The sequence below is a fragment of the Oncorhynchus clarkii genome, chromosome 17 (genome assembly GCF_045791955.1).
Source record: "Oncorhynchus clarkii lewisi isolate Uvic-CL-2024 chromosome 17, UVic_Ocla_1.0, whole genome shotgun sequence".
NCBI lineage: Eukaryota > Metazoa > Chordata > Actinopteri > Salmoniformes > Salmonidae > Oncorhynchus > Oncorhynchus clarkii.
Window position 1 is genome coordinate 65,993,230 of NC_092163.1, and position 21,057 is coordinate 66,014,286.

A 21,057-nucleotide genomic window follows, 5' to 3' on the forward strand; every position below is an offset into this window, starting at 1 on the left:
CCAATACCTTTCTAATACATTTTAGTCACTTCAAACAATACTTCCTTCAGATTGAAGTACTGTCATTGGCTGTACTTGGCTGTTGATTCCATCCCTTTTTTTATATGGTGGAGTCCCAATTTAGTTTTTTATATATCAAAATGCAGACACGGGACAAAAAGATTGGTAACCCCTGATGTACAGTATAAGATTAAATATTAGGGCTGAGAATTGCCAGGGACCTCATGATACGATATTATCACAATACTTAGTTGCCGATATGATATGTATTGTGATTCTCACGATTCTGATGATTATATATCTATTGCGATTCAATACTGCAATTTTATTGCGATTCGATGTTCCAAACATATTGCTCGCCATGTCTGCTGCAGAAGGACAAGAGAGAGCCATGAGGAAACAAGTTTTGATCAGTCATGGAAATAAAATGCTGAAATCATGTTGGCTCACCATTTAAAAAGAAGACAGAACAAGTTAGAGATGGAGAAATACCGGCGTTCTGGCACAGGTACAGCCGACAAGCGCTAGCTAACGTTAACTACCTAGCAAAATGGGAATCGATACTTGGAGTCATAGAATCGATATAATATAGTCAAAAGGGATACTACAAAAAAAATAATCACTATGAAATATACATGAAATGTAATGATATACAAACTAAACTGGCAACTGGTAACAAAATAGCAGCTAATGACTTCCCAAAAAAATCAATGCAGTGAAAAAAGAATGCGTGAAATAAACTAAATTCATATGTCCAGTCTAAAATAACTCCTTTTTTATATCTACAATTTTGTTAAACTAAAGCCAACCAACTTCTTTCTTTATCATGCAATGATAATCAATTAATTATGAATAATTAATTGATAGTAATTGCACACTTCCTTTCTTTCCCTTGTTACCAGTGACATTTTGTCAACCTTCCTCCCTTTATTAAGGACAGATGACAGAGGAAGACATTAATTAATGGTTGGCTGAGTTAATGGCTGTCCTGAGCGTGTGCAGTCTCCATGGAGACAGAGGAGTCGTTCCTAGCTCACCTAAAGCCGTCCACTCCCTGACCAATGGCCTGGCAGCCTGGCATGGAGAGCACAGTGTGCCAGGGGCACGGCACAGAGGCAACAGCTGCCTGGGCACGCCACAGGGGGTGGGACACACTAACCTTTACCCTGCAAATATTGTCCTGCTTCCCTTTGTTAGCCATTCCATTAAAATGCAATAGCACACTAATAAATACTGTAGGTCTACCTGTCACAGTTGTGCTACTTAGGATCCCACTATTCATTCTCTAAGCCTTTCCTGTACATTTAAGACCAATCTTAATGTGAAAATGTGTGAGTCACATGAGAAATTCATGGTGTGAATATTCCGACAGTGAGATGATGATAAATACACAAGATACATAGGGAAAGTTATTCATAAGTGGTACCACTTTAAATTATTGTAATCTGTATTAAGCATTAATTACAAGATAAATCAAGCAAATATCCTAATACCAGTCCTAGTCTGGAAACTCTACGTAGTGTGAAACCTCCTTCCCACATTGGGACAAAAATAACTATTATTATCATTGAGCGAGGGCACAGTCAGTTTACAGGCACTCCATACCCAGCACTGGGCATTTCAGTGTGTGTTCACAAATAGTGAACCCTCAGATGAAAGAGCAAGCCTGTCCACTCAGGGATGGGAGTCCTCCTCAGACTGATTGCATGAGTGGCTGATTTACTTTCTCACCAAGTTAGCCACAACTCTCCAAAAAGAGAACCCCCAAAAAATGCATGTGTATGTATTGAAGAGGCCAAACTGAAAATATGGACTTTTGAAAACACAAAAGAACATTACGGATTGAATAGGAATTCAATGAGGCTAAGTCATAACACTGCATAAGACTAGCCTGTCTCAATTGTAATATTTTTTACCTGCTTTTTCAGTTGCAATAAGGGGCAGAGAAAGTACTGTAGTTTGGTCTGGTGTAAAGCAGTCTGAGAGGACATGGTTAGTGTGTTCCTGTCATGCTTGTCATGGGTTGAAGAATCAGCAGGAGAACAAAGGCTGGGGCTCTCTGGACACTGGCTGTGTTAAACACCAGGGCTGGAAAGTTGCAAAGAAAGTTCACCCTGTGCTTTTTAAACCTGGGTTAGCATTTGCGAAGGTTCATTTCTGCATAAGTGAGCACACAAACCCCAGTGCCTGTTCAAATAGTCTGTAGCTCTCTCTCAGGCAGATCATGACAACAGCCCAGCAGCAGCACTGTTTGATCTTCAATGTTTTCCTTAATCTGGGTTGTCAAGGTTCACTTGTTGGAGGCTGTTTACTTTACTTCTCCTACAAAAAGTTTTTTTTTTTTCCTCAGACAATGACTAATCCAAAGACCAACGAAGAGGGAGCTCTGCCAATGATAGATGTTAAAGCTGCAGTTGCCTTTTATTTTTTAGATAGCTTTAGCTCCAATGGTGCCAGCTGCAGATTCGGTTCAGATTCTTTATTAATATCTAACTGTTGTGTGCTTGTTGTGTTCCCTCTTAGCTTAGGGAAACAATCATGCTCAGTATATTTCAACAATTATTCACAAATTATAATACACCCTGTCTGCAGGTTATAGTTTGTGGGCCTAGTTATTTTATTTGCAATAATGATTATTTAATATAGTAAAAAAAATTATAGTAAATAATAGAATATAATACAAAATAGTATAATAACTGAAGACACTTAAAAAATACATGACATTATAAAGTGCAAACAAACTAAAAGTGTTAATTTATCTACGTTAGTTCATTACATTTAATTACCTAATTATATTTTGTTAAGAGATACTATAGTAGATAGGGTATTTGTTGTATAGAAAACACAAGTCATTTATCAGTTCATGTTCTAATTTCACCATGCCAGAAGGTGATGGGCCTCGCATTAGCTGGTGCGGTGGAATGTCTTCTTGCAAATAAAGATGCATAGCCTAATCTACTACAACCCAAACCCAATCAAGAAAGTGTTGTCAAACTTTCAGCCTACAACCACTAACAAGTCAACAAAGTGGGATAGTACTTGTAGCGAATAATAAAAGTCTAGAAAATATGCTTAGAGATGCTTAGAGTATAAAACCAGTATTCAATACAATTGTAGTTCACTATAATGACGTTATAATAATATTATAACATTAGTATAGTGATTTGCAAATATGAGAGAGGTCTACAGACATGCAGGTGCTACAGTAACTACCAAATCTTGGTACATATTTGGTTATATCAATTCACATGATTGAACTATCAAAAATATTGCTTCCCACTCTGTAATCATAAGAAATAATAATGTGTCAAAATGTGAATCTACAGTGAGTCTGGTCCGTCTTGAAGAGTTTGTGGAAGGTACCACGTGGGGAAAAGCACCTTATCCCTGATTTTGGTCCAAAGAAATCACCGCACTAAACTTCCTCTCTCCATTCAATAAACTCATGTTGAGTTACAAAGTGTATACACGGAGTATACCAATAGCATGGTTTCACAAAGTATAACTTGCACTTCTTACTTGGTCTTGTGTTAAAGGATATTTACCCGGGGTCACAAACATGAGAAAATAAGTGAGCAACAACTACCGACCTAACTTCTAGAAAAGTAGCAAATGCAGTGTCTCTTCTAATGCTGTATCACTGAGCCTTTCGAAGAGTATACACGGTTTGCAGCGCATAGCACAATACATTACACAGTATTTCAGCTCTCATGTCATATTATTGGTGTTGTTTATTAGTTTATTTCGCCATAGAAACCATTCTAAAAAAACATTGGCAAACAAAGACAAACTCCATGTGAGCAAACTGAAATAGTAGAATCAATGTCTAACGAGACGACATTAGAATACGATAAACTTACCCAATCGACAATAGTAGGTGCACGCAGTAGACAATTCTGTGCTAGAGATAATGAACTGTACACGCGATCTTGTATACCAAGTAAGCATGCAATATTCACACTGTAAATACTACCAACATTACTCCGCTTGGGGGACTAACTTTAACTGCGAGGATACATCTCTGCTGCATTCACGGAGAGCGCTGTTACCGGTAAAATAATCTAGACTTCACGCCACGTTCTGTCTCGAATAAGAGAGCGAGCTCTTTCTAATGTTATTACATTTTAATTCGCGTGGAAAGAAAAAATTATCGCGAATTTGGATGTTATTTTCAGATGTTCCAAATCCGTGACGTCATATCCACCTGCTGGGTAAACAACATTCATTGTAGATCTTCACAGAATTTTGACAGAAGTCATATTCGTTACCACTTACAATACACAGTAGTAGCCAATTCAAATAATGCAATTTTGGTGAGAGATGTAATGATGCATTAGTTTTAGCAGAAAGGGTCGACACCAACGGCTTGTCATGAAGTAAAAATGTCTAGCTGTAAGCTATCTAATTACAATTGATGCAGAAAGTTTTCTTTTCTTTTTTCTGCACTTTGTCCAATGGAAGGAGGGAGTTCGAGAGGTTAAAGTTCGATAGAGGGACAAACTAGACACCTATGTCTCAGCCTTAACTTTGTTGGAAAAATGTTTTTTGTCCCAGATTAATAAGAGATATATTAATTTAACTTCACACAAACTATATAGCTATATATTTTTTTGTCAATTATTGCGTTATACATTCACTTCACTAACTCCTTCCCCTATATTATAAAGTGCATTATTAGTTACTTCAAAATATATGTTATAAGCCTATAATAACTGCCTTCAGCGACCTGCCTGTGAAAACGGAATGTTCCCCGTTTCAGCTCGATTTACTGTCACTGAAGGACTTAAGACATTATGGCAGTAATTAAAATGTCTGTCATTTGTCCCCCTGCAGAAGATAATTATCATTGGTCGGTCCAACAGTCCAGGTAACACTTGTTGAAAAGCAACATTAATTTAACCTCAATAGAAAATATTTTAAGTCTCTTTGTCCTTGATCAAGGTCTGCAAAGAACCGTTGATTTCTTTACAAAATACAGTAAATGTATCATGGCTGCATCTAGGTGGCACAACATGGCTGATGGGTTTTCTTAGAAATGCTGTTTCTTTGGTGTAGAGCGCCACCCACTGACAGCAGTTGAAGCCGTTACTGTCTTATTACTCCTCATATAATAAAACAGTTAACACGTGAATTATCACTTTAATAACAAAATATCTAAGTTGTTAGTCACACAAAAAGTTACATTCTCATGTAGACATCAAGTCTATGCTTGTATAGACCATTCCTTAAATGATAGAGCTCTATGCAGCTGAAAGTCACATTTGAGTTTAACAATCCTGAAAAAACACAAAGCTATATAGTAAAGAGTACTGGTGACATAGTAGAGACGTATTGTTATCACATCTGGCCATAGTGGATATTCTGGTAGTAAAGAAGTTGAGAAGAAACAAGCAGCCACAAGGTGTGGGAGAGACACATCAAACCTGTCATGGTTAGCATGATCAGACCACAGGGTTGTGTTCAATAGTCCTCTGCTCTTCTCTCATACAGCCACAGAAACATGCAAGCATGGGATTTGTGTTTGGTCCATGTGAAGTCCAAAAACTGCAGTCAGACAGGGTGTTAAATTAGAAATAAACTTTTATCAATGAAGAAAACATACAACAGACAAGATTATGTGTAACAAATATACAGTACTTTACACCCAAAATACAAACAAAAAGAATACATAGAATAATATCTATGGATACCCCTTAATACTGGGGAATAGGGAAATTAACTAAATTAACTATTCCAACATAGGATATTATAAATAAAAAGATAGGGGAGGAATCATAGATTAAGTTCATTCAAATACACACAACAGCACATCTTGCACTGGAGATTAATATTGATCCTTAAAACAAAAGCTGTCACACAATGTTTATGGTGAAATTAATCTAGTTTTGAAATAGATAGTCACGTGCACTTACCTATTTTCCACACTATGGGCATGATAGAACTCTGCCCACAGATTGACGTATAGCACTATGCATAGAGATGATCAGGCTGTTGATTGTGGCCTGTGGAATGTTGTCCCACTTCTTGTTAATGGCTGTGCGAAGTTGCTGGATATTGGCGGGAAGTGGAACACGCTGTTGTACATGTCGATCCAGAGTATCCCAAACATGCTTAATTATTTATATATATATATATATATATATATATATATATATATATATATATATATATATTGAAAAATACAAAATTCAGTTAATGGGTGACATGTCTGGTGAGTATCAAGGCCATGGAAGAACTGGTACATTTTCAGGTTCCGGTAATTGTGTAAAGATCCCGGCGACATGGGGACGGGCGTACATTATCATGCTGAAACATGAGGTAATGATGGCGGATGAATGGCACGACAATGGGCCTCAGGATCTCGGCACGGTATCTCTGTGCATTCAAATTGCCATTGATAAAATGCAATTGTGTTCGTTGTCCATAGCTTATGCCTGCCTGCCCATAACCCCACCGCCACCATGGGGGCACTCTGTTCACAACATTGACATCAGCAAACCGCTCGCCCATTGGTCGCCTTACACTCCATCTGCCATCTGCCTGGTACAGTTGAAAGTGGGATTAATCTGTAAAGAACACACTTCTCCAACGTACATGTGGCCATCAAAGGTGAGCATCCAGTTTCAACTGTTCTGCCTGCAGCTATGGAACCCTGACCTGTTCACTGTGATTACTATTATTTGACCATGCTGGTCATTTATGAACATTTGAACATCTTGGCCATGTTCTGTTATAATCTCCACCCGGCACAGCCAGAAGAGTACTGGCCACCCCTCAAAGCCTGGTTCCTCTCTAGGTTTCTTCCTAGGTTTTGGCCTTTCTAGGGAGTTTTTCCTAGCCACAGTGCTTCTACACCTGCATTGCTTGCTGTTTGGGGTTTTAGGCTGGGTTTCTTTACAGCACTTTGATATATCAGCTGATGTAAGAAGGGCTATATAAATACATTTGATTTGCCCACTGAACTGCAGTTAGGTCATGACCCTGGTGAGGACGATGAGCAAATAGATGAGCTTCCCGAGACGATTTCTGACAGTTTGTGCAGAAATTCTTCAGTTGTGCAAACCCACAGTTCCATCAGCTGTCCGGATGGCTGGTCTCAGATGTTCCTGCAGGTGAAAAAGCGGTATGTGGAGGTCCTGGGCTGACATGGTTACTCGTGGTCTGCAGTTGTAAGGACGGTTGGACATACTGGCAAATTCTCTAAAATGACATTGAGGTGACTTATGGTAGAGAAATTAACATTCAATTATCTAGCAACATCTCTGGTGCACATTCCTGCAGTCAGCATGCCAATTGCATGCTCCATCAAAACTTGACACACATCTGTGGCATCGTGTTGTGTGACAAAACTGAACATTTTAGTGGCCTCTTATTGTCCCCGGTACAAGGTGCACCTGTGTAATGATCATACTGTTTAATCAGCTTCTTGATTTGCCACACCTGTCAGGTGGATGGATTATCTTGGAAAATGAGAAAATGCTCACAAACAGGGACGTAAACACATTTGTGCACAAAATGTGAGAGAAATAAGCTTTTGCGCGTATGGAACATTTCTGGGATATTTTATTTCAGCTCATTAAACATGGGACCAACACTTTAGAAGTTGAGTTCATATTTTTGTTCAGTGATGATTCAGACATTTGTAGTAACTTAAAAAACATCAGCTGGCGCACACCCAGAAAAATTAGTTTGTGTGGAGGTGCTAACGGCAAATAAACTATCAAAATAAAGTCGCACACTCCATATATAAACTCCCAGCAATTTAATGGGTATTTACCAACGTTTCGGCATCACTGTGCCTTCCTCAGGGTAATGTCTGGTTCAAGTATTCATGACATTACCCTGAGGAAGGCACAGTGATGCCGAAATGTTGGTAAATACCCATTAAATTGCTGGGAGTTTATATATGGAGTGTGCAACTTTATTTTGATAGTGGGCATTTATAGTAACAACAGCACCCCTCTCAATTTGCATCAAAGTTGTAATCATACAATGTATTCAAAAAATATAATTCTCTAGGTGAACTTCCAATTAAAAATGTTGATCCATTAAAAGACAATACAACACACAATTACAAAGTCAGCTAAATGTATCTGCAGTTGAATATGGGGCATATTAAGCTCAATGGTGTCTAACAAAAGTGTTTTTGTATGAATTGTTTTTACATATTGTTGGTTTGATGTTGCCGATATGCTGTAGATTAGGCCTTGACTTGATAGAGTGCTGCTTTAAAACAAATTAATTGAGGATTACTATCAATTATGTAACACCCTCTCCATATGCACTCATGCACACAACAAAGTAATTAGCTTTCTGTTAATTAGGTAATTAAGCAGATGAAAATAATCTACTCTGAATTTCCAAAGGGGGTGGATTTCATGATGTTCTCCCCTGCTGCTGAGGGCATGATGAGCAACAGAGGAACAATACATGACTAACGTTCTACATGTAATGAAAGGAAACCATTTCTGGGGAGGGTTCACAGATAATGACTTCTGAGGACATTTCACCCATCTGTCCATACTGTATTTGTAAGCAAAAAACACAAAGCCTGGAAATTGACAACACACACCTACATTTCAAAAACAGGCATCCTGTTGGGATAATATTCATATTTTACTTATTTACTGCCAAGGTTGATCGAACCAGTGCTTGCAGTGTGTGAACAAATATAGACAAGCATAGAACTTTACAAATAAACACTCTTGCTACGTGGCAAAGGACACAGAAAGTTAGTTTTTATTTATTTTTCCATTTCAGGGGTGATGATACTGAGCAGAGTATCAGTAGTACTCTGTATTAACTGACTTGCAGCAGAAATGCAAGTGAAATATACGACAAAAAGTCACCAGTAGGTGGAGATAATGCGGCCAAGACCAAAGCATCAGAATATTCCCACAAATTAAAAACATTTTATTTTTCAGTAACCCTCGAACAACAAATGCAACAAAACTCACAAATATAGGACCAAGTTGCATACATTTTTAAACCAAATTCTACAACCGAGACGCTGGGCAGCGGAAGGCACAATTCTAATGTAAAATGTGATCAGTACAGCTCACTTTGAGATAATGGGATTAAAAACAGAAATAACAGAAGTTTCACACTACATGACCAAAAGTATATAGACACCTGCTCGTGGAACATCTCATTCCAAAATCATGGGCATTAAAATGGAGTTGGTCCCCCCTTTGCTGCTATAACAGCCTCCACTCTTCTGGGAAGGCTTTCCAATAGATGTTAGAACATTACTGCGGGGACTTGCTTCCAATCAGTCACAAGAGCATTACTGAGGTCGGGCACTGATGTTGGGCGATTAGGCCTGGCTCGCAGTCGGCTTTCCAATTGATCCCAAAGGAGTTAGATGGGGTTGAGGTCAGGGCTCTAAGCAATCAAGTCAAGCTTTTTCACATTGAGCTCAACAAACCATTTCTGTATGGACCTCACTTTGTGCATGGAGGCATTGTCATGCTGAAACAGGAAAGGGCCTTCCCCAAACTGTTGCCAGTCGAAAACACAGAATCATCTAGAATGTCATTGTACTGTATGCTGTAGCGTTAAGATTTCCCTTCACTGGAAAAAAGGGGCTTAGCCAGCACCACGAAAAACAGCCCCAGGCCATTATTCCTCCTTCACAGTTGGCACTAGCATTCAGACACCCGCCAAACCCAGATTCGTCCGTCAGACTGCCAGATGGTGAAGCGTGATTCATCACACCAGAGAACACATTACCACTGCTCCAGAGTCCAATGGCGGCGAGTTTTACACCACTCCAGCCAACACTTATTGAGCATGTTGATCTTAGGCTTGTGTGCGTCTGCTCGGCCATGGAAACCCAATACATGAAGCACCCAATGAGCAGTTCTTGTGCCAATGTTGCTTCCAGAGGCAGTTTGGAACCCGGTAGTGAGTGTTGCACCCAAGGACAGACTATTTGTACGTGCATCAGCGGTCCCGTTCTGTGAGCTTGTGTTGCTTACCACTTCATGGCTGAGCCATTGTTGCTTCTAGACGTTGCAATTTTACAATAACAGCACTTACAGTTGACCGGGGCAGCTCTGGAAGGGCAGAAATTTGACAAACTGACTTTTTGCATCCTGTCACGGTGCCATGTTGAAAGTCACTAAGTAAGGCCATTCTACTGCCAATGTTTGTCTATGGCGATTGCATGGCTGTGTGCTCGGTTTTATACACCTGTCAGCAACGGGTGGGGCTGAAACAGCCGAATCCACTAATTTGAAAGGGTGTCCAAATACTTTTGCATATATAGTGTATATTAGCAGCACAAGTGTTCTGGTGACAGTGACGTGACAGCAACATGTGATATTTGTTTTTATTTTGGGCTGAGTTTCAATAAGGTGAATGGTAACTTATCCTATTATTATATTCACCCAAACACTTCCAAAGAATGCATTTGCCACACTTTTAGAAATGTGTAAATGAAATGTACTATATATACAGTACTTTGTTAATATTTGATCCTTTTAAAGTTATTTTTTTTTCTGATACAAAATAAAAAATACACCAGTATAACACTGTTCATACCTATTGCATATTAACAGCGCTGCAATCAAAGTATAATCATAATGTGTAAGAATGTCTGGGGACTTCGCTCATTGCTACCTGTAGCATTTGAGTCAATGTCTCTAACTTCAATGCTGATGTTAATATTGGTGAGTCATGATTGAGTGTGTGCCAAAAAGCACTGTCTGCCAACAGTTACAAATACTACAACTTTTAGGACACTCAATTTTTCACAAATGAGTCAAAGTATATATGGATCAAACAATTCATAATTCCAAGACAGCTAAAACATACATTGTATAAACAAGCAACATCACTCTAAGGGCATATGTAGTGAAAACCAGTGAACTGTGGGTCAGTGGTGTGCCATAGATACAAGCGAGCATTGATCCCTACTGTGAGGTCCATGGCATGCCAAGAGAGCAGAGCAGTGACAGTGCAGCGATAGCGCGCATTATCATTCTAAAGAAGAAACAGCACATATACAGAAATTACATGAATGAAGACTAAGGACCATTTTTTTTTTTAAATGACAGACTAAATTAAAAAAGACCTACCGGTACATTAAAGATAGAATCTCTTTAGAATTGTGTTTCAAGTACAAACAAAAAAACAATAAAAGGCATCAGACTGAAACTCAGCCATTTGAATCTATAAAAATATATATCAATAACATTCTATGACGTTTTCCTCGGTTCGATGTACAGTAATGCAAAATTATATTTTGGATTAAGTTGAGGAGAGAAGGTTAAATCCAGGCGAGAATAGAGCTTTATCAAAAAGTGCAGAGGCTAATGTCGTGAACGCCCTCCTTCAAAGGCATGATGTTCTCTGTGAGCTGAAAGACGAAAACAGTCATATTTAATGTAAACCCTTGACTTCACATACATAGCTAATATTTTATCTTGGATTTTAAAAATGCCTAAAACTCACCGGGGGCATGTAGATGGAGAGCGGGCAGACAGAGTGGGGAAACTAACCAAAAGCGTGTGAAAATCCTAATGGATTCTAGCTCAATAGATAGCAAGATTTTATATGCGTCTGCTACTTCAAATTAACGAATGCCCATCAGTTAGGTTAAGTATCTAAATAGTCAATACCACCAGTAGAAAGTCAGGTTTGGTAGCAACTTTCAACATCGGCAACTGACAGTTCTCGCTTTTGCTTTGTATGTATGCTAGTAGTATAGTACATTTTTCAATCATCTTTGCTGATGGGGATGTTGTGTTTCCGTAAGTGAATAAATTGGAATAGATATGCAGGCATGGTAAACCCTCAACCTTTTTGTATGTCTTTCAATTTCAATGAGCTTGAAAAATAACTACATACATTATTCATATTTTGTATGACTACAATGCCACAGTCAAAACTCAAAAATAGAGACATAGTATAATTTCGCAGCCAAAGTATTCACAGCCCGCCCACCCTCAGCTGGGTAATAATCATTCAAAACAATGCATTTTAAAATAAATGACGAAAACAAAAGACCATACTCACATTTATAAAATACTGCTTTAAAAGTTATGTGCGGGAGGAGTTCATAGACTTTCCCTAAGATATTCGCTTCACTAGCAAGAGATGCATTTCCGTTCCAGACTTGAACAACATCGTCTCGATCTCGAATACTAACGCTTACACCAACCACTTCATCCTCTGTAAAGACAAAGGAAAAGGAAAGATAGAAATCAGTACATATAAATGGTACATGTTTCCACTACCTCATATATTCACATCATATTCTATTATTAGTGCCAGAGGGTGAATCAGCTTGGGATAACGTAACAATCATTTGGTTCATTTTCTAACTTAAGAAAGTTTAGTAGGAATACAACTAAAATAGGCCCCATAGTGTCTGGCCATGATGGAGTCCTCACGTTGTAATTCTACAAATCACTCAACCCCTCAAGCACTAGATTCAACATCATGTACTGACTTGAAAGTAGGGACTCACCTGAAGCACAATAATCGGCAAACTGCTCTCCAATCGTGGCAAGTAACAACTCCTTCCAAACAGCAGACTGAGAGTGAAAATATTTTTAAAAAGTGTTTTATAGAACCAACTCAGTCAGTGAGTGAGTAATATGGCATTCATTCGAGATGTATTAAGGATGAGTGAAGGTTCTTAAAACATACAGTGCTTTCTTTTGGTACTTTCATCTTCCAGACTCCACCTTTAGCATTACTTTCTTCTTCCCTGTTGGAGATGAAAGAATTAAGACTCAGTAACATTTGAGCTCAGCATTTAGGCTGACACTAACATATGAGGTTTCAACCAAAAACTCTTGTCTCAGGCAGCAAAAACTAGGAAATTATAATAATTTACCAGAAGCATTCTAGTTTGTGCCACTTAAGTCATGAAAGAGGTTACGTAACAAAATTTCCAAGGAACCTTCCATTGAAACCACAATCTAAAGCCTTCATTTATTTAATTTTAGGATAACTATTTTCCATGAAGTTAGTGGACTTACCATAGGGGCCTCCTCTCTCCATGCATTAAGTGATAACTACATCTTAGAGGCAGTGTAGTCACAGGAGGGATGTTGTTGTATACACTCCAGAAACTCTACTCAGAGAAAATCAGTAGAGACAAATCGATGCATAATTAACAACGGCTTACTGAAAATATATTTCTCTCAATCCAATGAAAAGACTGCCTTGCTGATCTCTTAGTATGATATGCTAGTTAGTTAAAATAAAGTCAACCTATGGATTTTGTAAAAACATTTTAACTAGACAAATCATTTAAGAACAAATTACTATTTACAATGATGACCTACACTGGCCAAACCAGGATCTGAGTAGATAGCTTGAAGAGGTAATTTACAACGTTATCCATAATTTTCCCACATTAAATCACCTGAACAGTTTGTACTGTGTAGATCTTTTTCAGATTGGATTCGCACTCTGCTGCTGTTGTCCCTGGCAATGACCTAAAAGAGAAACACAAACAAGCTGCTTCTTGAAAACCAAGCCCATTCCCAAAGACAGATGTGTGTCAAAGCCTGTATCAAAGTAAGACATTTCTTAGGCATGTTGGAGCTGCATAACCAACATTAGCACTGAACCATATGTAGTCATGACAAATTCAGTGATGTGATCAGGAGGTCAATGAAGTAAATCTAATAAAATTGTATTAGTCACATGCACTGAATACAACAGGTATACAACAGACCTTACAGTGAAATGCTTGCTTACGAAAATAGTGGGTAGGTCAAGTTCCATGTGTGAGATTTATATATATATATATATATACATTCCTTATTGAATACTAAAAATAAAATGGGCACACAATTGTAGATCCCAGTCTATGAACTTGACAAAACATTCTCACTACATTGTGATTGCAATTATGCAAATGTTTTGGTTAGGCCATCTGCTGAACTTCAATTAAAATGTCAATTGGACAGTTGACTTTTACAATAAATTGACCTGAAGTCAAGAGATGTTACTCAAAGTAGCCTTCTCAAAGCAAGACTGTAGCTTCGTGCTATCGACCGCAGAATACGATGTGGTCACGTCTGATAGCGGGAGACTAGATAGAATGTAGCCTGAATCTGACTCAGCTTGCAACAATGTTGCAGCGTTGTCACAACTGGTGGAAGCAGCAGACAAGGTAGCCAGGAAGCCTATAGTTAGCGTCACGACTTCTTGGATAGTTCGCTAGAAAATGCACTAATAATACATTATAGTTGTTCAAACATATCATAGGTACACGTTCACGCTGGTAAAGATAGCATACCGGTAAATTAGCTGGGGCGGGAACAAGCGATCTAACGTAGTTAGCAGTTTCTAGCTATAACAGTTGTGTAAGGCCGACATCGATGTTGTCGGCTGTCTTTAAGTGAGTCTTACTCCGTTCGTATCTAAAACACGATGTGCGTTGTACTAAAAGTTAAGATGAGTGTTGCTAGCTAACGTTAGCTACATTTAGGTAATCGTTCGTATTTTTGTTACCTGTCAAGCCAAAATGTCCACGGAGAGTGGAGGGGCAGTGTTGTGCCATCTTCGACGTGATTTGTGATGTTTTCCAATTCTTTCTCGTCAAAGTGAATGTCATTTTCAGATGGAGTAGAAAGGTCGTTCTTTGTTTCTGTGTTCATCTGCACATTTGCACCTGCAGGAACCGCCATTTTCTGTGTACAAAATCAAAGTATTTTTTGTGAAAAGGCTCGGTGTAGCTCCTTGAACCGAATTGCCTCTTTCGTGTTCACCCCGACGGAGCAAGTATCCACACAGAGCAGTAGACAGTCTTCTTCTTCTATGGTATAACTTATTTTTCTCATATGACACAATGGCGGTCTGCAAACATACGTTAGGGGTGCATGCTGCCCCCTACTGTGTGGGGTGAAAATCGGAGTACTTTAACGCAGAATACAAGGGGAATAGGGAAAGAGTGGGGGGACTAATATTGCCCCAAAAAACCTCGAATAAATCTAAGCGTTTAGCCCGGTTCAAATGTCTACTCTGATTTCTACAGGCTCTGGTGCGTGAGAGGGAAGTGCATCTGCTGACAGTATTTCCTGCAATCAGTGGTGTAGTGGAGGGTATACACCATATACCCACTTTTTTGTGGGCATTGCATATACTCACTTAATTCCCACAATGCGTAGCAAATTAGGCTATAGTGGAGGTACACAGTATCAATTAGTAGGGCTGATGGATAGATCAGAATGTTTAGCTTAATATGTTGATAAACTATTATTTCTTCATATTTTAAGCGCAGAAATGTGCACACAGCAATTTGCTGGAAAACACAGTTATAGAATGCTTCATGGACAGAGATGGAAATAACCATTACAGGGAGGATCTAAAGATGTAACAACTGTCATGGGTTGCTAATATGACTAGGATAATGCCTTTGGCTGCTAGACAATGAAATAAAGTTGGTTTGAAATCCCATAGAACTGGAGAGTGCATATGAGGAAGTCTTTATAAAATAATTGCTTCCATGTTTTTTGGGGTAGGATTTTGGCTATATGGTACTTTGAAGCAAGGTAAGGCATACCTCATAATATGAAGTAAAATGCCCAGGTTTCAAACAATTAAGGAACAGGAAATAGATAGGATGCTAATGATAGGCCTAACCTTATTTTATTTATTTTTTTAATTAACTAGCTACTAAGTATCCAACCTGGCAGAATGATGTCTTGATTATTTGCATCAATCCAGTGGCCATTTGTTTTGCAAACTCCATCTAATGTGCACCACAGAAACACCAAACAGTGCTAGGTGCCTGCCCAGTTCAATTAAAGGGTAACTGAACTAAAAAATAAACATTTCTTAGATTTTTCCCAGAAAAAAAGGGTGACTTTGAGTGCAAAATTCGGAAGAAAATATTAATCTTAAATCTGATTCTGACTCAGTTGACAGATTCATTTATCTATTTCAATAAAAAAACTTTTTTTTTTCTTTATTTTGCGCTACTTGTCAGTGTTCCAAACGGGACATTATTTGTATTTGTATCTAAGCACAGTAGCCTACTTGACTTGAGCAGGAGCTCATCGGAACTGAGTCCTGGCATTACATTACATTTTCTTCTGCTTGAGTTCCTGCACTTACTATAGAATATTAGCTCAAAATAATTGAGGAGTTTATGCACCTAAATATAAATTGTACCGGGACACAAAATGAGGACCGGCAACTATTTCAGTCCAAGTCAAGCACTGGCCTAAACATGCATACACCATCAGATGGAATTCATAGCAAGCAGTAGTGAGGGGGTGGGAAAACAAAAGGGATATACAGTGCCTTGCGAAAGTATTCGGCCCCCTTGAACTTTGCGACCTTTTGCCACATTTCAGGCTTCAAACATAAAGATATAAAACTGTATTTTTTTGTGTAGAATCAACAACAAGTGGGACACAATCATGAAGTGGAACGACATTTATTGGATATTTCAAACTTTTTTAACAAATCAAAAACTGAAAAATTGGGCGTGCAAAATTATTCAGCCCCTTTACTTTCAGTGCAGCAAACTCTCTCCAGAAGTTCAGTGAGGATCTCTGAATGATCCAATGTTGACCTAAATGACTAATGATGATAAATACAATCCACCTGTGTGTAATCAAGTCTCCGTATAAATGCACCTGCACTGTGATAGTCTCAGAGGTCCGTTAAAAGCTCAGAAAGCATCATGAAGAACAAGGAACACACCAGGCAGGTCCGAGATACTGTTGTGAAGAAGTTTAAAGCCGGATTTGGATACAAAAAGATTTCCCAAGCTTTAAACATCCCAAGGAGCACTGTGCAAGCAATAATATTGAAATGGAAGGAGTATCAGACCACTGCAAATCTACCAAGACCTGGCCGTCCCTCTAAACTTTCAGCTCATACAAGGAGAAGACTGATCAGAGATGCAGCCAAGAGGCCCATGATCACTCTGGATGAACTGCAGAGATCTACAGAGGTGGGAGACTCTGTCCATAGGACAACAATCAGTCGTATATTGCACAAATCTGGCCTTTATGGAAGAGTGGCAAGAAGAAAGCCATTTCTTAAAGATATCCATAAAAAGTGTTGTTTAAAGTTTGCCACAAGCCACCTGGGAGACACACCAAACATGTGGAAGAAGGTGCTCTGGTCAGATGAAACCAAAATTGAACTTTTTGGCAACAATGCAAAACGTTATGTTTGGCGTAAAAGCAACACAGCTGAACACACCATCCCCACTGTCAAACATGGTGGTGGCAGCATCATGGTTTGGGCCTGCTTTTCTTCAGCAGGGACAGGGAAGATGGTTAAAATTGATGGAAAGATGGATGGAGCCAAATACAGGACCATTCTGGAAGAAAACCTGATGGAGTCTGCAAAAGACCTGAGACTGGGACGGAGATTTGTCTTCCAACAAGACAATGATCCAAAACATAAAGCAAAATCTACAATGGAATGGTTCAAAAATAAACATATCCAGGTGTTAGAATGGCAAAGTCCAGACCTGAATCCAATCGAGAATCTGTGGAAAGAACTGAAAACTGCTGTTCACAAATGCTCTCCATCCAACCTCACTGAGCTCGAGCTGTTTTGCAAGGAGGAATGGGAAAAAATGTCAGTCTCTCGATGTGCAAAACTGATAGAGACATACCCCAATCGACTTACAGCTGTAATCGCAGCAAAAGGTGGCGCTACAAAGTATTAACTTAAGGGGGCTGAATAATTTTGCACGCCCAATTTTTCAGTTTTTGATTTGTTAAAAAAGTTTGAAATATTCAATAAATGTCGTTCCACTTCATGATTGTGTCCCACTTGTTGTTGATTCTTCACAAAAAAATACAGTTTTATATCTTTATGTTTGAAGCCTGAAATGTGGCAAAAGGTCGCAAAGTTCAAGGGGGCCGAATAATTTCGCAAGGCACTGTATATTGACAATAATTTGACTTGACAGGACACTCTTACATAAAATATAGTGATGTCCATAAAATATATTTTATTTAGGCCTATGTAATGAATTTGTGTTATGCTTGTTAATTTACTGGGAAAAACCCTCCAAAAAAACGATTTGGACAAAAAAAAACTAATCAGCTTATCAATGTCTAAATAAATGGGCAGTTTCAGTCACTTCGTACTAACACAATGTACAGTAAACAGTAGCTATCGCTGTGTAATAGGCTACGCTGTGTAGGCTACTCACAGTTAGCTAGCTAGCTAAGACTCAAGTAAAATGGCCAAACAAAGCTCACTGAGACTGTGTGTAGAAGAGGTTGTTGGAGCATTTGCCAAGTTATTTGATTGCGTTGATCTAATCGAAGGCCTTAAAGACAGTTTCAGTGCATTCAGAGACAATGATCAGCACTACACCGCTGTTGTTTTCTTCCCTTTTAGAAATCATTAAACTCGCTTCTCCACTTCAACTCGCAGGCTCTCCCTCCGCTGAGACACTACCATTAGTCCAGTGAAATAAAAAAACAATTTATTTCAATTTATGCTCTGATGTGCCTCACAAGTAAGCTACAACAACTGACCTATTACCAGTGTCATCATACAGTGCCTTCGGAAAGTATTCAGACCCCTTGACATTTTACAAAGGTTGTTACGTTACAGCCTTATTCTAAAATTGATTTAAAAAAAAATTTCTCAGCAATCTACACACAATACCTCATTATGACAAAGCAAAAGCAGGTTTTTAGATTTTTTGTTTGCAAAAAAACATAACCACTTTATCTACATAAATATATAGACCCTTTGCTATGAGACTCAAAATTGAGCTCAGTTGCATCCTGTTGCCATTCATCATCCTTGAGATCATCATCCTTCATTGGAGTCCACATGAGGTATATTAAATTGTTTGGACATGATTTGGAAAGGCACACACCTATGTAAGGTCCGACAGTTGACAGTGCATGTCAGAGCAAAAACCAAGCCATGGGGTCGAAGGTATTGTCCCGAGGCACAGATCTGGGGAAGGGTACTAAAAAATGTCTGCAGCATTGAATGTCCCCAAGAACACAGTGGCCTCCATCACAGGGAGGTGACCAAGAACCCAATGGTCACTCTGACAGAGCTCTAGAGTTCCTCTGTGGAGATGGGAGAACCTTCAGAAGGACAACCATCTCTGCAACACTCCACCAATCAGGCCTTTATGGTGGAGTGGCCAGACAGAAGCCACTCCTCAGTAAAAGGCACATGACAGCCCGCTTGGAGTTTGCCAAAAGGCACTTAAAGACTCTCAGGCAATGAAAAACAATGATGAAACTAAGACTGAACTCTTTGGCCTGAAAACCAAGCTTCACGTCTGGAGGAAAGCTGGAACCATCCTTACAGTGAAGCATGGTGGTGGCATCATCATGCTGTGGGGATGTTTTTCAGTGGCAGGGACTGGGAGACTAGTCAGGATCAAGGCAAAGATGAACAGAACAAATTACAGAGAAATCCTTGATGAAAATCTGCTCCAGAGCGCTCAGGACCTCAAACTGGAGCAAAGGATCACCTTCCAACAGGACAATGATCCTAACCACACAGCCAAGACAACGCAGGAGTGGCTTCGGGGACAGGCCCAGCGAGAGCCCAGACTTGAACCCAATCGAACATCTCTGGAGAGAATCTGAGAGAATCTGCAGAGAGGAATGGGAAAAACTTCCCAAATGCAGGTGTGCCAAGTTTGTAGCATCATACCCAAGAAGACTCAAGGCTGTAATCCGTTGATGCTAAAAAGGGTCCTCAGATCACAGTTGTTGGATGGGGTGTTGTCTGTAAAGTGCGGCACCAGGTCCAAGGGCAACTCCACATCACTGGAAGGGACACTTTCTTCTTCGTTGTGGGGACCACCAAAGCCACAATCACCATCCCCATCCATCGTGACGACCTCAGGCAGACTCAAATTGCTGGACTAGAAGAGTTTTTCAAGGACCACATGCTCCCAAAGTTGGCACTGCAACAGTGAACGTCTGTAAATATAATCTAAATCGTTTTTGCACACATCAGTTTTTATCTTACCTTGAGGTTTTATTCCAATCAGTTTTGGGGATGGGGAACTGGATCAGCATTCTCGTCATGCCTCCTGTCAGTACCTGTTTTTAGGGAAGGCAATGATCCAAAAATATTCAACATAGTTCATACACACACACACTAGGCTCCCATAATAGGTTATATTACATACAAGTTTTGATCAAGGCAGCCAACTAAAGTAATGTAGTTAACTTTATAATGGAAACAGTGGGAATTTATATCTGTGATATTCAAATAATTTCTTACCTGTGTCTTACTTGCTGAAGGCCCCAGGCATCCCTGCCTGTACCTGACATTGTTGAAAAACAAGTGAACAATGAATACATTTCATACACAAACAATAGGCTCCTAGAATAGGTTAAATTACATTAAAGTTTTGGTAAAAGCAGCCAACTAAAGTAATAGTTAATCTCTGCACAGCATGTTAGTTTGTCAGCTCACTAGGCAGCCAGTTTGTGGAATGATTAGCTGACAACATTTAAATTGAACTGACAATATTTCAAATTAACTGCCACCAACAAAGCAAAGCAACATCAAAGCAAATGGCTACCTGCTATCCCGACACCATCCCTCATGCTTGGAACTTCAATGATTCCATTGAACTCCAAATAAGAAGTAAGTAGAGTTGGATAGGACACACCCTACAAAAATAATCTGGACTGCTTAACTAGAGAGAGAGCAAGAGAGAGACAGAGTGAAAGAGAGAGAGAGAGAAGATGGGAGATTCATCACTTCTAGCAGATCTCCTTGCTGAGGGTGGCGTTGATCATGCACTGCTTCTCGTGGGGTGAGCCTGATGTCCTTCATCTCACGCCTCATCTCTAAAACATGGGCAAAAGGGGATATAAAGTCAACATTTCGATGCATCTACAAATTCAATGTTTTACACAAAGTTGTATCATATTTGATAAGTTACTGCCCTGTCCGTCCACAGGCTCGTTGTGCTGTAGTCTCCACAACTGGATGCTTGTGCTCGGATCACACTGGCACGAGATGTCCATGCACCGGATGGCCTGAAGGATGCACTCCTGTTGGACTGGAAAACAACGAGATATTTGGTCTATGGTAGGTATTTTTCAATGCTGTATCACC

At 39.3% G+C, this 21,057-nt stretch overlaps 2 protein-coding genes across 9 annotated transcripts in view; both read right to left on the minus strand.

The window, feature by feature from the left end:
- Nucleotides 1–4,131, minus strand: part of LOC139371285 (forkhead box protein P1-B-like) — a 232,575-nt gene extending 228,444 nt beyond the window's left edge. For 5 of the 6 annotated variants that reach the window (XM_071111577.1, XM_071111574.1, XM_071111575.1 and 2 more), the window contains exon 1: nt 3,861–4,040. The gene's annotated coding sequence lies outside the window, so the exon portion shown is untranslated. Of the gene's footprint in view, nt 1–3,860 lie in introns of all 6 variants that reach the window. The other variant, XM_071111578.1, reaches the window with a different exon arrangement.
- A 4,585-nt stretch (nt 4,132–8,716) lies between these two features.
- Nucleotides 8,717–20,761, minus strand: LOC139371286 (eukaryotic translation initiation factor 4E type 3-like). Of its 3 annotated transcripts, none has more exons than XM_071111582.1 (9): nt 20,516–20,761; nt 20,212–20,254; nt 19,954–20,027; nt 13,382–13,454; nt 12,993–13,087; nt 12,658–12,718; nt 12,476–12,542; nt 12,022–12,177; nt 8,717–11,362 (listed from the first exon to the last, which is right to left on the minus strand). In XM_071111582.1, exons 3-9 carry the CDS (start codon nt 20,010–20,012, stop codon nt 11,316–11,318), a joined length of 558 nt encoding a protein of 185 aa, XP_070967683.1. In that variant the 5' UTR covers nt 20,013–20,027; nt 20,212–20,254; nt 20,516–20,761; the 3' UTR covers nt 8,717–11,315. The 3 variants fall into 3 exon arrangements, with proteins under 3 accessions (XP_070967683.1, XP_070967684.1, XP_070967681.1); XM_071111583.1 differs by having other exon boundaries at nt 20,698–20,743; XM_071111580.1 differs by lacking the exons at nt 19,954–20,027; nt 20,212–20,254; nt 20,516–20,761 and adding an exon at nt 14,479–14,805.
- Nucleotides 20,762–21,057: the final 296 nt, after the last annotated feature.

Excerpts from the sequence above, each read along its gene's own strand:
- LOC139371286 (XM_071111580.1), bottom strand. The coding sequence starts at position 14,654 with ATGGCGGTTCCTGCAGGTGCAAATGTGCAGATGAACACAGAAACAAAG. Across the intron at positions 12,543-12,657 it reads AAGTACCAAAAGAAAGCACT|TCTGCTGTTTGGAAGGAGTT; the intron begins GTATGTTTTAAG and ends TTTCACTCTCAG. Across the intron at positions 11,363-12,021 it reads TAAAGCAGTATTTTATAAAT|CTCACAGAGAACATCATGCC; the intron begins GTGAGTATGGTC and ends TTCGTCTTTCAG.